We start from the raw sequence: 19,743 nt of genomic DNA, 5'->3' as shown, positions 1-19,743 counted from the left end.
TTCGCTGCCTCAGGGGCGGCGGCGGCCGCTGCCCTCCAGCAGAACGGCCGCTGGGCGTCGGCCTCTTCCGCCTCCCGCCGCTGCCCTCAGCTCAGCCCCGCCCCGAGCGGCGGCGGCGGCGGCCTGACCCCGGTCCCGTCCGGTGCGCGGCCGAGCGGCGGCGGCGGCCCCCGCGGCATGGCCGTGCGCTGGGCTCTGCCCACGCCCCTCAGCCCGGCTCAGCTGAAGCGCCTGGAGCAGCACCGCTACAGCGCGGCCGGGCGCTCGCTGTTGGAGCCTTGGCTGCAGCCCTACTGGGCCTGGCTGGTGGAGCAGGTCCCGCTGGGGTTGGCCCCCAACGCCATCACGCTGGGCGGCCTCCTGCTGAACTGCCTGACGGCGCTGCCGCTCATCGCCTGCTGCCCCAGCGCTACCGAGCAGGTACCGGCCCGCCGCCGCCTCCCTCCTCCTCGCCGTCAGAGCCCTTCTCCCGCCTGCCACCGCCTCCTCCCGCCGAGGGCCTCGCCTCAGCCCGGCGGCCCGGCGCTGGGGGAGACCCCCCCCCCCCTTCACCCCAATACCTCCTGCCGGTAACCGGACGGAGCTCTCGGGCCCGTGTCCCGCTGCGGGGGTGCGGTGCCCGGTCACTCCTTCCCGCGGGAGGGAGGGCTAAGGTAGCGCTGCGGGTTTGCCCTGAGAAATCAGGGGAGCGGTGATGCCGGGGGTGACTCTTTGGGGGGTCAGGCTGGAGGGGGGTGTTACGGTTGGAATGCCCAAAAGGTTGGGGGGGATCCCGTGAAAGGGCGAGTTCCAGCAGGCGCCTCCGCGGGCCAAAGGTCCCGGTGAAAGGGCCTGGGGCTTGGATGGGGCTGTGGAGCCGAGCTGAGACCCTGGAACGTGGGAGCCCGGCCTGCTCCGGGGACCGTCGTACCTCCCACGCATGTGCCTCTGCTCAGGCAGCTTGCTGGGAAGGAGAATAAGCTGTGTCAACTCCCTTCTGGAGAGGAAGGCTGTAACGAGGGCCGCCGGCCAGGAGAGAGGGCACGGGATGCGCCCAGGAGCAGGGCAGAGCTGGCCACCCCGCGTGACTGACGCCACTTCGGCACCGCTTAGTTCGGAATCGAGGTTCGGTTCTGCTGCAGACCTGTTAGCTGACAGTAGCTTGGATGCTTCCCATCCTCGCGTGGGAAACGATTAATTGCTTTAGCTTCTGGAGGGAAAGCAGGCTTGTTAACGTGGGCTGATGCTGCTGGCGCTTAAACTGGGTGGCCTACGGTTTCTCTGACAAGTTAAGGAGTTCTGTTGGAGCTTCCCAGCCTGTTACGGGTGTCCCAGTGCAGAGTCTTCACGGTGGGAAATAGCAGGGGAGAATTGCTTTGTGTAGGTAAAATATCTTCAAGGTTGGCTGTTGTTTTCCTGTGTTCTGCTGGGCTTAAATCCTAACTTAAGGCAGAGGTGGCAGTTGGTCAGGTTTTTTTAATAACTTAGATATACTTTGGTGAGCGTTCCTGTTGACAGAAGAACCCTTCTTTTTCTCTAGTCACTTTGCCCTTTGCGTTAGCAGAGGTGTTTGTGGCAGACGTACCAGGAGGCTGATCCAGATCAAAATTAACTTTGCTTTGGTCTAACCTGATCACTTCCCTGATTTCCATCACCAGGTAGAGGCACTCTGTGGCCTTGCAGGCAGTAGGAGAAGGGAGGATAGAGATGGGAGTGAATGGTTGGAAACTGCAGATTGTCTTCTAGTGGCACTCTGAGAATTAAAATGCTTGTGGAACTGCTACCTTTAGCTTAGTTTGCCAGCTATGTGTCTGGATGTTCATTTTAGCTTCTCTTTGCTATTCAGGCAAAAAAAGGCAGAAAGTAAATTTTAAGTTATTTTTCCCTTGAGGACTCTTGCACAAAAAGAAGAAGGTTGTGTTGCAGACATCCAGGGAATCATTCCTTCTGGGAAAGCTTAGGTTGAGTTTTAGAAACTTTACTATTTTTTTTAATTGTGGAAGCTGAATTTTATAAGAATCTGGAGTTTGGACTAAACTTCCTTGTTCAGATATCTGTATATGCTTTATAAATATGTAGTGTAAAGCCAGACTCCTTATCCTCCTGGGATTTTTTTTGCCTCTGCGCTGTGAGAATAGCCCTCACCTTCTCTTTCTGCATCACTTAGGGCATCATTATCTCTCTTCTGCTTGTTTAATGACTCAGCTTGTCTTCCACCTAAGATGTCATGGTTCTGGATGGCTTTTTTAAAAATATAAAAATAGCTAAAACTGTTGCAACGCTAATAGGTGTTATAGGTACTGTTGTAACATCTACTTTGTACTTTTGACTTGGATGTGTAGGCTGGAAGGGCTAGGGGGAAGGTGGAACTAAAAATGATGTTAAAGGTCATTGAATCACAGGCTGAACTAATAGCATAGTACACTTCAACATCACCTCTCTATACTGCCAAGCCACCTCTTCCACTCATGAACAAGTCTTGATTACCTGATGGACTAACAAGAACTTGTTATATTCTCTTGGTGGAAGTGTAGGAGCACTGGATAGAAGGCTTGGATAAAATAATAAGCAGGTTTGGGTTTTAGGTGGGGTTTTCTTAAGAGTTGGTTTGTGTGGTGGTTTTTTTTTCCCTAACCAGTCTTTAAGTGGGCCGTTTCTATTAGTCCTTTATTGAAAACACTGAAGTCTTGATGTTTGTACAAACCACCCGAAACAAGTAAGACTGGTAGCTGAAATCCCTTGGAGCATAGCTGCTAGCAGATGCCTAGAAAAGAGATCTTTCCCTGATATATCCTTCCAGCTGTCCAAAGACTGTGGTTTAGGGGTTTCTTGACAAGGGATTCTACTCAGGTTACTTGCTAGAACAGCAACTGATGGATCTATTCCTCCACAAGCACCCTCCACCTCATGATTTTGCCTTCTTAATTACTTGTTTTGAACCTGTTTGTACGTTCAGATTCCATTATGTTGTATTGCAGTGAATTCCACAATTTAATAATACTTCCCCCTCCGCTAATGCAATTAATGTCTAAAACCATACAATGCTCCCTTGTTCTCTTACTGTGTAGCCGTTATTTCCTTATACACTATTCTTTTTATTTTCATCAGCATGAGTAGCCACTAAAGCCACTTTGTTACTGACTAGCACAATATGTTTTGGCTTTATAAAATATTGTCTGCTTCAGTAATGTCTCCTTGTCTAGTAGAAACATGGGTTGTATCACTGTCTCCTGTAAATGCACATTTCAACATAAGCCTTCTTACTTGTAGCTAAGCCATTAGCAGACTGCACCCCTCAAGCACTGTTGTAACTAAAATCCATGTGCGTAGATTTTTTTGTAGAGTGTTTGTCCAGTTTCCTATTCTGTGTAACTTAGGACAGTAATCTATAGAAATAATACCCGGGACTGCTACACCAGGTGTGGTGCTGGGGAGGACACTACCTGCACATTTCATGTTCTGTGGAGGGCTGAAATACCTTCTTCGCTATGACTGCAGGCTGTTTTTTTTTTTTTTTCTTTTCTTTTCCTTTTTTTAATACTAATTATAAAATATTTAGGAATGAAAAGTTTTACCGACTTGAAGTATGAACAGTGTGTATTTGCTGCATTAGAGTGTAAAAGGAGGACTTCTTAGGTGAGGATTTCCATTTTATCCCCATTTGACAGTGAACTATTTTGCTCTACTGCCAGCTGACTTCTCTGAAGTAGCTACAGTTACTTCATTAGGTCTTGCAGGTGAATCTCTCATACCCTCTCAGTTTCTAGGGAAACTGACATGTTATTTTTTTTTAGCTTGCATCAATACTAGGAAGAAAACTGACTAAACATAATTCTCTGTCCTTTTCAAAGGGAGAAAGGAAACACTGATCCTGCTGCTTTCATGGTTGCTTGTGGAGGGGCCTGGCTTTGGTAATCCTTCAAGCTTAGACACAGGTCTCTCTGAAATAGCATAGGAAGCTAGAATTTTAGGACAGAAGTTCATGCTAACAGTAATAATTACTTTGTATTGAATTTCTATCTATTTTAAAAAAAATCTTGTAGCATTTACAGCAGGATCTAAGCAAAGAGCCCCCCAAACTGATCAGATTAGATGTCATCCAGTGATAAAGACTTGTCCTGCTTGCTGTCAACTTCATGGGTTCCATCATGTCTCATTTATTTGGGGTTTTTTAAAGCCTTTGTTCCTGTTGTCTATAATTTCCTGGAGGTTACTGGGAATAGGGGAAGACGGGAAGAGCAGAGCATGGATTATGGATTTGCAGTTTGGGCGGTGATGGGAAAAGGGGGCAGGGGCTCAAGGGTTCTCATGCAGAAAGCAGAGAGAGGCAAGGGAGGCCTGTGGTGGCTAGGTCTGTAGAATTGTTTAAGAAATGGTGCAGTGAATTTATAAAAGCTGATCTTGCTGATCTATGCTGTTTAGGAAGCCATATGTCTAGGGAGACCAAAAAGCAGGGGAGGGTCTAGGTGACTCCAGCTAGCTCTACTATTAACTGTTTGGAGGGAGAGGAATGTTGGCTAGGTGCTGTCACTGCTTCTCTCTCTTTTTAAAAAACTCCCTTAAAAAAAAACCCAACACCCCCAACCCACCCCCCCAAAAAAACCCCACACCTCCTTTTAAACTGAAAGAGGGATTGTCTTGAGTTTTTTCCTGTAAGAGGGGAAATGAGGGGAAGATACTGACAGGCATGACATCATGTAAACTGCAAGGGGACAACTAAGCTTTGTGGGAGAGAGAAGTAGAAAAGAGGGTGAACTGGAACAGCTGGTGTGAGCTGGGGCATGGGGATGTGAAGGAAGAAGCATTAAGCCCTTGACCTGATAGAGGAAAAGTGTGAAGCACTGACAGGGGTGGGAAATCCAGCCAATACCCATGAGTGAAGAACAGACCACTCAGTAGTGAATGGGAGAAAAAGGTATTTGGCATAAAGTAAGACAGCAAAGGTTCCGAAACCCCGACGCAGAAGGATGGGAGATCTTTCAGAGGGAGCTTGTTGAGGAGAGGAGGATGCTAAAGGAAGGCAAGGAGATCCTGGTGCACATGAAATGCACTTGGGCTATAGTATGATTATTTGATTTTATTTTTTTTTCCCCTCCCTGTCCTCTCCTCATGCTGTAATGAAGGTTTAAATAGGCCCTTCCCTTCTCCTGCTATTAGTACGATTGTACATAGTGCTTTGTGCTGAACAGAAGCGAGGGAGGGAGTCCAGTAAAAATGTCTCTCTCTATTCTGGATCTGGTCCAGAGAGGGACCATGCAAACCAGGGCAAAATTAGTAGCTGTGGATTGAAGAAGTGAGATTATGACTAAATGTGATGAGTAATTAAGGGGGGGCTGAATCTTTAAATATTGCAAGATTTTGGGCTGTTGAACCCTCTGGGCTTGAGAGCTTTGCTTGAAATAAGTGGTAAGGGATGTCCTTGGCACATGTAGTCTTTTGCAGCTGTCCATGTTCTTTTGTGGGGTGGAATCACAGAAGCAGAAGAAGAAGGACTGCTGCTCAACCTACACTTTTTCCTGAAGGAGAGGCATGCCACGCATACCTGTCAAAGACTATATGCACATGGTTTTGTTTTGACACCCTCTGGTTCAGTAGATGGCTAGACCTGCTGTACCAAATCTGTGTGTGACAAGATTCTGGGGCTGTATCATCTTTCAGACATCCTTTTTAACTGGAGCAGAGAAGTATCCCCACTCCTTCCCCCTTCCCCCAGGTTTGTGTTCTCTTCTAGTTCCATGAGAATAGCATCTAGCTCTGGCCAAATAATACATTTGCTTGGACAGGATATAACTTTGGGCAGAGATAATAAACACCTCATCAGTGAAAAGCTGATGATTATTGGGAGCCTCCTGACCTTTCTGCTGAGTCTGTCAGCCATGTCAGCATTCTCAGATGCTCCCACTTCTCTAATTTGCAAACTACTTGGGTCCAGCGTGGGAAGCCAGCAGGGGACATCCCTGGATGGAGAGCCAGGCATGTGAGAAGGCAGAGGAGATAGTAGCTGTAGCTGTATTGAGAGGTTGGACGGCAGAGAGAATCTGTGGTTATTAGGGAATTTGGAAACCTCTGTGCACCTTCGGTGATTTAGAAAACTGTATTTTACCAATTAAAGAGCATTCATTTAATCTGCTAAAAGCATAGTTGATCGCAAGTGACCTTTGGTTATTACCACTTTGGGTTAAATTTGAACTGACAGCCTAGGGATGAAAAGCTCCAGATTGTGTTTCTAAGCTCTCTCAGACACCTGTTCCCTTATTCTTACTAGGATCTTCTTCCCTTTTCCGCAACCGTGGGGATATAGATGCATCCGCTACAGGTGTTAATGGATACAGATGATCCTTACTGGGAAGAGGATGGAAACTCTTGCCCTCTTTCCAGATCATCAAGGAGCAGAGCGTTTTAGTTTCGGAGTCTGGGGGGACCGTTGCTTTGATTTGTCCCAGCAGGAGCTAATGCAAACAGACTTGGATCAGCAGACTTAATGATTATACCTGTACTATAACTTGCAACTTGACAAAAGCCATTGCTTTGTCAAAAAGACCTAATATGAGAAGTTTGAGTTGAAGCTGATTTATTTGTTTATTTTTACATTTAAAGTGTTACACTTGTTTTGAGGTAAGGTAAATGTAGACAATGTGACCTCGAACAGGAATTCTTGCATCATGTTCTGTGGGTTATGGAAACTTTCATAAACTAACTACAGTAACTAGCATGCAAGCCTTGTGTTTTGGTTAGAATTGAGGCTATACTTCATGGAGGTTGCATGTCAAAAGACTGTGATAATACCAGCATATGGCATACAGAACTATGGCTAATGATTAAAAAAAAAAGTGCCATAACAGATTTCTGTTCCTGACTGGTGTTTCAATTATGGAAATGATTCAGTTAAATAAGAAAATGCCCACGCTCCGGCATTTGACTTAATTGGTGATGTGCCCCACACTGCGGGGGGTGAATGCAGAGTGGGTAAGGAATTTGGCTAGCATATTTAGCACTGGATACAGTCTACTTCTGTCCGTGATTTGGAGAACCTGATGACTTTAAAGCAAACTAAAATCTATTTCAGTTATAGGTAGATGGTTGCAAAAGGAGGGGAGCCTAATGCAACCAAAAAAACAGTAGTGTCCTAGACAGAATTGCCAGGTTTGGCCTGGTTTACTTACCAAAATCCAGGGATTAGCGTGACAAGTTTTGATAGATCTCAAGCCATCATTTCGTAACTGGTAGAAGTATGTCACAGTAAGGACGCCTTGTAAAACGCTGCAGATTACCTTTGTGGCAGTTCTCAGTAGTATCGGTGATAAAATTGGAAATGTCTTTAAAATACTACTTTAAAGGACTACAGTGAAACCAGTGGTTTCTCCTAGCCTTTCTGCTCATAATGCTTCATTCATAGGTCTGTGTGAGGAGCGGCCTTGTTTGAGCAGTATCAGTTATTCTCCATACAACAAAGTTATCCTGAATAAGCCAGTATAGGTACTGTGGTAGCTTTAGTATGTGGATTATATCACAAGTGAAATGATCTTAGCTTCAATGGGGGTCCTAACTGTGCTTTTATGTCCTGAAATACCTGAGCAATGGCTGACAACCCTCTGTTTTGGAAAGGTGGAGAGCAAGAACAGGGGCTGCCAGGTAGCTGCTGCCTCCCTGCAGAACGTCTGACCAAGTGAGCTTGAGCCAGGAGAGGCCCCTGAGTTCTCCGTTCCTCCACGTGATCTGCAAACCCAGGGTGGCAGTAGGCATCTCCTGCTGTCCACAGGCTCTGTCCTTTCCCCTTTGTCAGAGGAGAGAAACTTTTTCAAAAGTTGGCTGAGAACTCATTCCCTGGTTTAATCCCATCCCCCAACACAAAATTCCTTTGTTTAATTGCACTAACAAGGGAGAAGAAACCTAAATAAATTGACTAATTCCATTGGTAAACATCAAACATATTGCTGTCATCACTTGACCTGGATTTCTCTAGTGTGATCTCGGGGCGGCGGGGGGGGTGGTGGTCTCAGATACCAGCATGTTAAATGTCCATTGGAATGAGAATATCTACTCATCCTGTTTCACCTGCTCAAGGCTTCCAACATGATCTGCGATTACAATTTTTCTTAGTTTCCTTGGATGAAGGGGAAAGACAGCCTTGCCAGTTTTGAAGAATTTTCTAAGTTTTCTAGATTTCTATGTCCATACAAATCCAGACTTCTCACCTACAGCTGGAATCCCTAATTCTTTGACTGTCTTTTACTTCAAAGCTGGACACAGCAGGCAACCGTTTGACTTTAATTGGTGCAAATGTTTTGTTAATGAAATTATCCAAATACTGGGTAGCAGGAAAATCATAAATTTGCTGACAATATTGTTTCCATATTAAGAGCACAAAACTAAGCGATAACATATAGTGTATCAGCCAGCCTTGAATACATGAGGAAGTCTTAAATAACAGCAAAAAAGCTGTTCAGAATTGAACCTTCCTTAAGCATGCTGGTTCTTGGGAATGATGTGTGTTTTGATCAGTCTGACTGGAGGCATACTTTTTTTTTTCTTTTCCTAACTCAAGTCAGTGAGTATAATGATGATGAGAAAACAGAACGTCTGGAGGAGCAGCTCAACTCATCTGCATTCTTATTGCTGTCTTCTCCTGTCCCTGCCTATGAACTGATGGACAGCTGTTGTTTTTCCTTTTTCCCCCCAGCTCTGACACTGGGTTTATACAAGTGTGGACAAATCTCAGTGAGCTGAGATTTGATCTGTTGTCTAAATCTGCTTAATAGCCTTTACTGGACTTAGGAAATACATGTAATCACGTTGGTCTGTTTGTGCTGCAGGAGAGGAATTGCAGAGGTGTAGAGCCACAGCAGCTGTCCCTTACCTGGGAGTGGGAAAGGATTCAGCTCTGTGACTCAGCCTGTGGCCGTTCACTTGTTTAACCTGCAAGTTGCATTTCCAGCATTTATACCTAACTTTGACTTTTTTCGTGAACAGTGTTTCTAAATGTTAAGGATACCACCGGAAACTACTTGAGGCAAAAATGTTACCTGTGCTTTGTTCAAAAGGTGTTATAAGTAATTTTTAGTAAAAACTAATTCCTAGACAAAGACATGCTGACTGTGAGTGTGAAAATAATCCTTTTGAAAGGTAATACTGTAGGACAGTTCCTTTGAACCTAAGACTGGTATTAATGTAACTGATTCACAGCTTGTTTTGAAACTCTGATAGTCTATGTTAAGTAGACAGTTGCTCCTTCATATTTAGTGAATTACTTAATTTCTTTAAACTCTTGTCCAAAGTGCCTATGTAGTCAATTTTTGTATGTTGGAAAAAATCTCTTTCCCTAAAAGTTGAAGTTTTTATTTAGTAAAATGTAATGGGTTTTTATATCTATGTTGTAAATCATCTAAGCATCTATCACATAAACTGCTGAGAACGTTAGTAAGTGCCTTGCTCGTACTTTCTTTTTTAAAGATTACTTTTATTTTTGTAACATTTTTCAGTACAAAGAATACAAATAATTATAGAAATACTGTGGTTTTAAGGTGGAAAAAAGTCAGCTGATGCAGAAGAGAGGTTAAAGTTTTTTGGGTGGGGTTTTTTGTGTTTGGGTTTTTTTTAATAAATAGAAGGACCTGTGTTTCACTGGTGTATCTGGAATAGTTCATTATAGTAGTTACTACAATTCATGTAGACTAGCGCAAGGAATTTGGTTTGTCTGTTTAACTAACAAATAGCACAATGTAGTATAGTTTTGTGGTGAATAGTATTCTACCTTTAATGAAATAGATGATCAGCTAAGAAATTGGGAACTGCCTCGTGACCTTATATGTGAATCTCTTTCAGGCACCTTTTTGGGCATACATCTTGGGTGCATTAGGACTTTTTATCTACCAGTCTCTGGATGCCATTGATGGGAAGCAAGCCAGAAGAACAAACAGTAGTTCTCCTCTAGGAGAACTCTTTGATCATGGTTGCGACTCTATTTCCACAGGTAGCCTTAACCTACTGTTACCCATCCTAGTTTTAAAAAAGTTACCTGTTTTCAAGAGGAGCTGATTAAGCACAGATTTGTTGAAGTTGGAAAGGACCTCTAGAGATCATCTAGTCCAACCCCCTGCTCAGAGCAGGGTCAGCATGTTCCCTTCTTTTAGGAGAACTTCACCATCTCCTGGTCACTGCAGCCAAGACTGCCCCTGACCTTTGCATCCCTGACCAGTATCAGGGAGGATATTCCAGAAGTACGTCTGGCACATATTGGGTAACATGTGTTCTGCTCTTACTCTGCATCTTCACGTACAGTGTTCTTTGAATGACCTAATGGTGAACAAAGAATTCTGTAACAGCATGCTCAGAGATTCTTTACTATACATAGCCTGTGTTTTCCAGTGGGGTGCAGGTGATTGCCTAATAAAGGATTTTAAGGACCTAAAAGACCGATGCTGGCATGTGAAACCAAGGATTCCACTTTAGGAGTGAGGTGCCAAAATATCAGTTTGGTAATAGGGCATCCAGCCTGGCACTTAGGAGAACGATAATTTATATTCCTTAGAAGAATGAGTTTAAAAAAAGTTGATTTGGAGTCCTTAAAAAGTAAGCCTTGCTCAGTTTTACTTTCCATAACTTAGCTGCTGTTGGTGGCAGTGCCTGTACTTCTATAAAATCTTAACGGCTGAAACATTTGCCCTGTGAGTTGGTACATTCTTTATGCCTCACTTCCCAGAGAAATGCAACTACTAGCTTCTCTGAGCTGGGCTTTTCAGTTGGAGCTGTCAGTGTTACAAAGAACACGAGATGACAAGGCCCGAAGAAGGGAGAATGACCACTGTAGGCTAGAAGGCAGGGCCCTCACTTAGAAGAAGAGAGTCCTGTGTTTCGGTGTCTCCTGCCAGGACTGTCCCTGAGGTTAGCTACTCAGTAAAGTATCAGTCATGTCATTACTTTGTTACAGTGATGTAAAATGCCTTGTGATTTTTTTTTTTTTATTTCTCTTAACTACCAGCAAAGAGGTTATATGACTAACATGTTCATTTCTGCTTTTCAGTTTTTGTTGTCCTTGGATCCTGCATAGCAATCCGACTAGGAACAAATCCTGACTGGTTGTTTTTCTGTTGTTTTGTGGGACTGTTCATGTTCTATTCTGCTCACTGGCAGACATATGTATCAGGCATACTAAGGTTTGGAAAGTAAGTAGGTATCTTTAGAAGTACATGTTGCTTAATGTCTGAGACTGCTAGCTACCTGATTTCCATTTCTTCTTTGTTTTCTCCCTGCTCTCTTTACCTCTCACCTTCTTCCTCATCTCCCTTCCACCCTAGCAGACTTGTGTTTTACCTGTCAAGAATTCTAAAACTGTGCATAATACTGAGTAGAGGACTTGTTCTTTTAGCAGCTGATTTAAGCTGTATGTGCTTTGTGTGCATGTGTTTGGCTCTTTCATCTACGGATTTGTTCTCAAAATCCATACAAGCACTATGCAGGCTCAGGCCAGAGAAGTCCCGCCTGCAGTGTAAACATGTGCTCTGTGTAGGAGTAGGGACAGGGCAAGCATTTACGGTACCTCCCTTCGTAATCTCCCAGCCACAGAACAGTTTCAGCCCGGGGGACTCTGACCGACATGCATTTTCAGAGAAATTCCCCTGCTAATGGGTTTCCCTTCCATAGACATCTTCAGTCTTCCTTTGAATGAACTCTGCATCCATTGCATCCTTTGGCAAGGCATTCCACAGAGCTATGATAGTGCTTGAAGAATTACCCCAGGTTTTGGGGGGGGGGGGGGGGGCTTTACTTTTAATCTGACTCATACTGGCTTTGATGTCCTTCAGGTTTTGTGTTAGGTCACAGTTCTAGAGATTGCTGTGATGCTGTTCATGACTTTGTAGAAATTTCATCTGTTCTCACTGCAGTGTAGGAGAAGGAGTCATGACATTCACGTAGAAGATAACAAGTTCAATTTAACTTCTAATAGTGCGGGGATTGCTGCACCCTCCTGCAGCTGTGGTGGTGCCTAGCCATGGCCTTTTGCTGTTTTTAAACAATGAGCTGCACTTTAGTAACAATTTCTGAAAAGAGGAAAAGATCAGAGACTTCTGTGGCAGCAAAACTGGAAATATGTGATAGATGAAGGCTATTCTCCTGCTAATCCTAGTCACTTGCTATGTCACCTGTGTGTAGTCCTACTTAGCTCTGACCTGCAAGAAGCACATTAGCAAATCTGAGTATCACTGGGCACACAGGCTTGTGATCAGCTATCCTTGCATACTGTTCGATGTCTGTATCAAAAGAAAGCTATCTCTGTGGCAATGCTAAGAGCTCCTTTTTTTATTTGCTGATAATGCATTTTACCACACAAAATATAACTCTTCTACCTGCCTACCCATCCTACTTTTTTTAAAGGATATTTTGTACTGTAAACAAAAATAGATGCTTTAGAGTGATGGCTGAAATAGGATAATTTCCATACATGACAGTGGTTGGCACTGAAGTGATACGGACTATGCCGTGAGCTCTGGGATTTTGCATACCTGATTGCTTTTCTGTGCCTTTTGTTCCTGCATAAAATGTGAGAATGATTTCCTTACATCAGGAAGATGCCAAGACTCCTATACCACATAAAAATTTCTTCATTAAAAACTTAATGGCTTCTACCTAAATACAGTGATACTGCATTGTACAAGCAGTTCGGAATGGCCTGGTGTTCCACGCTTACGGTTTGAAGTTAAATAGACACAACTTTTCTCCAAGGTAACTATTTGTGTGTAGTGAAAACAGGTCAGAGTTTTTTTCAAGGCTCACAATTTTATTTCTTTTAAGCACAGAGGTGAGAGTCTAAATGAAGGCATTAGTATATTGCTCTAAATATGATAATACATAACCCCATGGACGGAAGCTTTCACTGATGCTGTTCCTGAATTAGCAGCATTTGATTTTAGAAGTCAAATGACAAGAGAGTCCTAGCGCTGGTGGTCAGGAAGGATCAGAGCAGCTGGGTACTGTGCCACTGTCAGGTTACGCAGCATACCTACCACACAGTGTCTGATTAAAATCTTTGAACTCTGATTTGGGCTGTGTTGCAACCAACAGTCTAAGCCTCTGTAAAATTAAGTACTAAACTTTCGCACATGTAATGACTCAACTTCCAGTCTGAGCCTCTTCCCTGCCACCAGCAACAGCAAGTGCAGTACAGCTTAGAAATCTAGGTTTTAATAGTACAGAGTGCAAACTCTGCACACTTGCACGTGGATGCTTTTGGGTGACGTAACCGACAAGTTCAGTGTGCAGCTACAGCAATGACTGGGCAGATGTAACACTTCATCCCTGGTAGAGGGGGAAAAGCCCAGCAGTTAGTGGAAAAAGCACCACTGTCTTGTTTCCCCCTGCACAGACTTTGTCACTTGACTTCAAGCCAGTTCATGAAACGGGCAGAAGATGAAAAACCTACGCTAGGCTAGCAAGCTGAACTGGTTCACAACAGCTAGTACAAGTGAGGGAGCGCAATGGCGTAAGGAGGGGACTACACATTCCAACGGCTTTGGCCAGTGATGAGCACCTCAGCTTGTCTAGTTGCAGCTTAAACTTTGGCTCTTCTAAGACTAAGAGTCTGAAGCTTGTGATGAAACTTAGCACATTTTATCACTATCTTTCTGATGAAAGAAGAGTTCAATGTTACTGTAATTATCAAGATCAGATAAATGTTTTCCATTAGCCAAGAGCTGATTCCTATGTGTGCAAACAGTTCATGTGCTAAGCAAGTAATAATACATGTTGACTTTGGTCATAATACAGCAAATTTATTCTAACTGCTTAAGGAAATGTTGTATTTTAAACATCCATTGTCACTGCTTGCTGGTGACTTCAGTAGAGAGATCAGGTAACTGTCTCAAAACCTTCAGTAGCATAAACAGTACTTAGCTGTGCACTATTTATTTATTTATTTATTTTAAAGCTTTATTGAAAATAGCAATTCTTTCTGTTGAGCCTCTTAACTTTTTTTTTAATATATTCAGGTCTTCTCAAAACATTTCATCAATCAAATACAGAAAGAGTTTGGCTATCTTGTCAGAGAATAAAAAAGGTAGAATGCAGAGTCTAGACTTCAGGGTACATTCAAAGCCACCTATTTTAATTTTTTTTTTTATGGAAAAAAGCAAGATATCAATTATATGTCCTCTGAAACAGGACAGATGCTTAGCTATCCACTGACTAAGACCTCAAAATATTGCCCTCATGTTTTGCAGGCTGTATCTGTCAAGTTTTTATGACATGATAGCTTAAAGAAATCCCTTCTGTACTAGCCTGCACGGTCCATACTTCTATACATGCTTTTAATGGAAAAGTTTGATTGCATTTACTATAAGCTTGCCTTAAACTTTGTTTTGATGCTTATACAGCAACAACTCTGTAAGTTTATACAAAATTCACAAATAATTAACAATGTATTCATTAAAGATTTTCCCCCATTAGAATTACATGTAGCTTGCTCTAGATAAGGAGTATAGGTTTAATTTTAAATCTTAACCAAAGATGTGTGCCTCCATATAGAGTATCTTTCTCAGTCAAGGAAAATCATATTCTGTATACATTGAAGTAATTTGAAGTACTTTTAAGGAGATAATTTAAAGTCAGTGTTTTTTGATTTTCCTCCCTCACCTGCCTTACAGCAAAAAGACCTTTTCTTTAACTAAATCTCCCTTTTTTTCCTTCATAGAGTTGATGTCACTGAAGTTCAGATAGCCATAACAATGCTGCTCTTGATATCTGCGTATGGTGGCACAGCAATATGGGACTATAAGGTAAGCATATTAAGTATTCAGAGTTCCTGTTGAGTATTCTGTTCCTGTTAAGTGTTCACAGTTCCTATGGTATTTGAAGCTCTCCTGTGCAGGTACCATCAACACCTACTAGTTGTCTAATGTTCTGTTTTAGCTTATTGTACAAATGTAGGTTATTTTGATGTTGTAGTTAACTTGGGTATAATGGTGTGACTTTGTATACACAAATTTAGAGCTATGTAGAGGAAAAAAGACCCCATCTGCCATATGTAAACTTCTGATCTGGAACTAATAATACTTAAGCTTTAACAAATAGTTTTTCTTCTAGTTTTCTTTGTTTTGTATATTTTATTGTAAGACATACATTTCTGTTCAGTTAAATGATTTATAGGATGCTTTATTTTAAAATTTCGAGATTAAATGCTTTAATCTAACAAAATTAGGGGATGAAGTTAGGGGGTTTTTGGTTAAGTAATCCACATTTATGTGCCGATAGAGATGTACTGATTTTTAACACTTATGTCACAGCTGATGTAAATGTAAATATCTATATTTAAAGAACTGTTTTCTGTCCAAAAGCATTTCCCTATCTCTGGCTTTTATTCTGATCTTTAAAGATGTACTTTATTGGATGGTATCAAAAGTATATTAGACTAACACCTTCATCTTTTCTAGGGTCTTTACTCAGAAATGTATAGTTCCTCTCGGTTGTAGTGCAGGGAAGAGCTGAGACCATTCCACGCTATTTGTAACCCATGCAAATTAATCTAAATATAAACCACCAAGTAATTCAAATTAATTCACGAGTTTACTCAGCAATTAAGAACTGTTTAGCTAAATCTGTTTCTTTTCCCCATCTTGCAAGATGCTTTTGTTCTATTTTCAAACAGCTTATTTTCATGTTGGAAAATAAAGTAGGTGCATTAGACTTCAATTATGATTTATTTTTCTTCAGTATTAAAATCTGTGGTAGTTATGCTGTATCTCAAAACAATCTATATTCAAAAATATAGTCAATGGTTTCAATTTATTACTACTTCTTTTTTTTAAATCCTCTGCTGCCTTTGGAAGTTTCCTTGAAACTGCAATTGATTCTGAAAGGTAACTGTTTAATTAAAATTTGTATCTGGAGACTATTCTAAATGCAAAGATACAGCATACAAATAACATGTACCAAAACACAAAGCAGGCAGATGGCGTTTGTGTTTCCTGTGGTTCAGTATTGTGTTACCCAGTGAAATAGAAGGAACTAGCCTTCTCCCCACTCCCGTGCCTTGGTGATGCATAGTCTGTGTCAAGTTTTTGCTTATGTAGTAAAAATATTTGAAGAACATCGTAAGAACAAACACAGTAAGATCTAGCTGAATTACAAGACCAGAACTTAAGTACTCAAAAGATGAGTTTAAACATTACAAAAGAAATTTGTCGTCTCCTTAGTAAGGAAACAAATTCCAAACACTGTCCTCCTAAGCTTGTTCTTGGGAAAGTGAGAGTTTAAATAAAACAATTGTTTAGTAGATATCAATAGATTTTAAAATAACTTTTTAAAAAAGGTGTTATCCTTAACTTTTAATATCTTTATTTTGTTTTTCCTGCTAAGGTCCCTTTGGTGGGCTTAGAACTGAAGTTCTTTGCAGTTTTTGGCATACTGTGCGGAACAGCACTTTCTTTTTTCAATTACTTCCGTGTCATCTTTGGTGGAGGGGTTGGAAAGAATGGATCTACAATAGCAGTAAGTTACTTTAAAAATCTGAATGAGGTTTGAATAATTTATTGCATTTCAGACAATCATAAGGGTTTTACCTGTGTAAGCATTTAAGCAGACAAGCATATGAGTGTTGGATGGCTAAAGCAAAGACTTCATTATCTACCTTCTCTCCGCCTGTTACTGGATTTCTTCTGTCACAGGAACCAGCAATGAATTTTCTTACAAAATTGATTAGCGGTCACTGCAAAGGATGCTAATAGCATTGGCATAATGCTAATGGACTTTCCCTGAGTTTTGACAACTGGTTTTGTTTAATGGTATTTGCAATATATATAAAATCTGGACCTTACCATGTGACTGAAGCCTAAGACAAATTTTCTGTCCATTTGTATCTCAGGGAACAAGTGTTCTTTCACCAGGCCTGCACATTGGACTACTTATCACACTGGCCATTATGATCTACAAAAAGTCTACAACTCAGCTGTTTGAAAAACATTCTTGCCTGTATGTCTTGACATTTGGATTTGTGAATGCTAAAATCTCACAGAAGTTGGTGGTAAGTAATCTTGTTTCAGTCCTAAACCTCCTAAAACTAAACTGGTTCTTGGCTTAACGCTTGCTGAATCAGTGGGCACCATGCAAGTTTTGCCACTCTGCTCTGCCACCATATTACCAGTTTCATTATGGCCAAGACACTGAACTAGACTCAGGCTCCTACAGAGAGATTATATATGACACTGACGTAAACACGTACTTATTGTTGAATGTACTGGTTAGAACTTTCAGCTTTGTTTCACTTACTCCTAGAAATATACTGTCTGTCTTTAACATCGTAACTGTGGTCTCTCGAGCCTTATTAACAGTGCTGTGACTTCTGATTTAATTCTTTGAAATAGGAATTTACTTTAATCATTAAAACAAAGAGATAAACTTTTCCATCTTTATCTCTTTGGTAATTAAAAACGTCATCAATGGATTAAAAAAAGAAAAATCTGCCTTACTCTACATATTTGCTAACAACAGTAATCCGGCCAGCTGGTTCCCTGCCCCCCAGCATGACATTTTTCATGTAGAAAACAGGTATTCTACAGACTTTGTTGCTAAGCAGGAGTTCACCTAGTGAGCTGCTAACTTGGTTCAAGAGAGAGAATGCTGATAAGACTGAACCCTTAAGACTGAACTTGAGGCAGTTCATCTATTCTGTCAAACACCTTGGCTCCCTTGCTCCTTCAGAGGACCCCTGGGTCTTTGTAACCAGCAGTCATTGCTGTATGTACGTCAACTCACTCATGGACACTTCTGAGCAAACCATGTTTCCCTTGAAGCTTTATGTGTAGCTTTGAGGGTAGTCTGCTCCAGAGGCAAATCTGTAAAGGTAGCGGGGAAAGGATTTGGGGGGTTTAGCTCTCACAGTTTTCTGATACTATTTCAGGAGGCCTTGTCCTTCAGGCACTCCAGAGCGAGCAAACTGCAGTAAAAACTTAAGGCATGAACAAGGTCCGAGGCCCCGTGGAGACATGAGCCAAGGTCTGTGCAGTTTGTGTGGATGTGCAAGAGCTGCTCGATGGGCGCTAACCCTGCATAGCTGTTGCACATCATGCCAGATGCGAGCCAGGAATTGCTCCCTGCAGCAGATTCCTTTAGCAGGAGAGATGCATCTTTAGCTTAGAGTGGAAGCCTTTGTCAGCTCTCCTCTGGATGTAAGCCTTTGCGGTTTGTCCCGTCTTTAGACTGGGACACTCACAGGCTTTTCTGTGAATTTTGCTGTTCAGCATAGAGTTGAACATGATTTATATTATGCTGAGACCACTTTTGTTCACAGGAACCTCTCAGTACTTTAATCATATTTGCCAAGTGTCCACAATGCATGGAAACAAGGAATGACAGGGAGATTTCTTATGGCAAACTTGGCACCTAGGCTACTTTCCTTCTGCCACTTTTGAGCTTCCCAGTATGGACCCTTCATTTGTCCTCTGTTAGGTCTCCAACTTCTTACAAAACCCTTTTTCTGCCTCTCAATTAAAGGTGAGCTTAAGTTGTCTTTAAGAATGCTAAATATGGAAGGATCAAGGTGTGTGTGGGGAAGAGATTCCCTCCCCAGTAATCTTTCTTCTTCTCTTGGTCATTCTGTAAAGCGTCTCTGCGTACATCGCTATCTCTACTAAACACTGAATACAAGTCTTGTCACCTAAGCAAAAGCCTAGTTTCTAGTTAGCTTTTGGCTAGGTAAAGCCAAAATTTTCAAGTTAGACTTGTAAACAACATTTCAAGTGAATAGTATTAATTTTCTGTAATACACTTGCAGAGTCTTACCCTTCAAATACAGCACCAAAAAAATAAAGTGGGGAACACCTGCAAATATCTAAAATGCACTGGTATAGATGTAACATACTACAGAAGGACAGGAACATGTTTCTTGTATCAAAAAATACCAATTGATAATTCAAATAGATGTTATCACTGATTAAAGTACTATATATTGATTGAATAACTAGGAAAGAGGTTACTCGGTCCTTGGGAAATAAATTGTCAGGGAGCAACAGGCCCTGAAGCTTTTCTGAAGCCCTCGGCCTGCCTGCTGATTGCTTCCTAAGAACCGGGGACAGCAGGCTGCTCCTGGGTAAGGATGTCATGCCCCTTTGTAACTTAAGGTGGAGGTTATCTGGTAGTTACATTGATCTTGCAGTGGTGTGTTTTTGTCTCTCTTTTTTTTTTCCTTTTTTTTTTTTTTCCCTTTATCATAGGTGGCTCACATGACAAAAAGTGAAATCTGTCTTCAGGACAGTGCATTTATTGGGCCAGGACTTCTGTTTTTGGACCAGTACTTCAACAGTTTCATTGATGAATATATTGTTCTATGGATAGCATTGGTAAGCATTTTGGTTTATACTTTTCATTTGGAGCATACTTAAAGGAATGGACTGAGAACTGTCCCTGTCACTCTGCTTTGCCATTTCTGACTTGCTCAGATTTCAGCTGTCACTGCGGAGGGAGTGCCAGGATACTGTGTAAACATGTAGTTTGGGAGCCGACTGGCTTTCATTCCTTGGAACAGAGATGTGAAAGTAAATTTACAGATCTCTCTTGTAATTATGCTTTAGTTTAAGTAAGTAAGTGATTTGTTTAAAGTTATTCTGCTAACTGCAGACTAACAACCTTTGTTTATCAGACTTTGTACATGTTTAATACCGGTTGTTTTTTGGGTTGTGGGTTGTTTTTTTTCCTTCTGAAGTAGACCACACTGTATGTTAAAATGCTTGCTAAACTTGTCACTTGGATAGATTGATTAAAGTATGGATGAATTTATAG

General features: G+C 41.9%; 1 protein-coding gene across 1 annotated transcript in view; it reads left to right on the top strand.

Annotated features, from left to right (window-relative positions):
- The first annotated feature begins 107 nt into the window (after positions 1–107).
- Positions 108–19,743, top strand: part of CHPT1 (choline phosphotransferase 1) — a 23,331-nt gene continuing 3,695 nt past the window's right edge. Inside the window, exons 1-7 of the mRNA XM_075051504.1 lie at positions 108–420; positions 9,802–9,949; positions 11,000–11,141; positions 14,663–14,747; positions 16,327–16,458; positions 16,832–16,990; positions 19,179–19,304. Of these exons, the coding sequence (XP_074907605.1) occupies positions 178–420; positions 9,802–9,949; positions 11,000–11,141; positions 14,663–14,747; positions 16,327–16,458; positions 16,832–16,990; positions 19,179–19,304 (1,035 nt within the window). The 5' untranslated portion in view covers positions 108–177. The remainder of the gene's footprint in view (positions 421–9,801; positions 9,950–10,999; positions 11,142–14,662; positions 14,748–16,326; positions 16,459–16,831; positions 16,991–19,178; positions 19,305–19,743) is intronic.

This window comes from Buteo buteo, chromosome 19 (assembly GCF_964188355.1).
Source record: "Buteo buteo chromosome 19, bButBut1.hap1.1, whole genome shotgun sequence".
Classification (NCBI taxonomy): domain Eukaryota; kingdom Metazoa; phylum Chordata; class Aves; order Accipitriformes; family Accipitridae; genus Buteo; species Buteo buteo.
The sequence above is the reverse complement of the archived record's forward strand: the minus strand, read 5'-3'. Positions and strand labels throughout refer to the sequence as shown.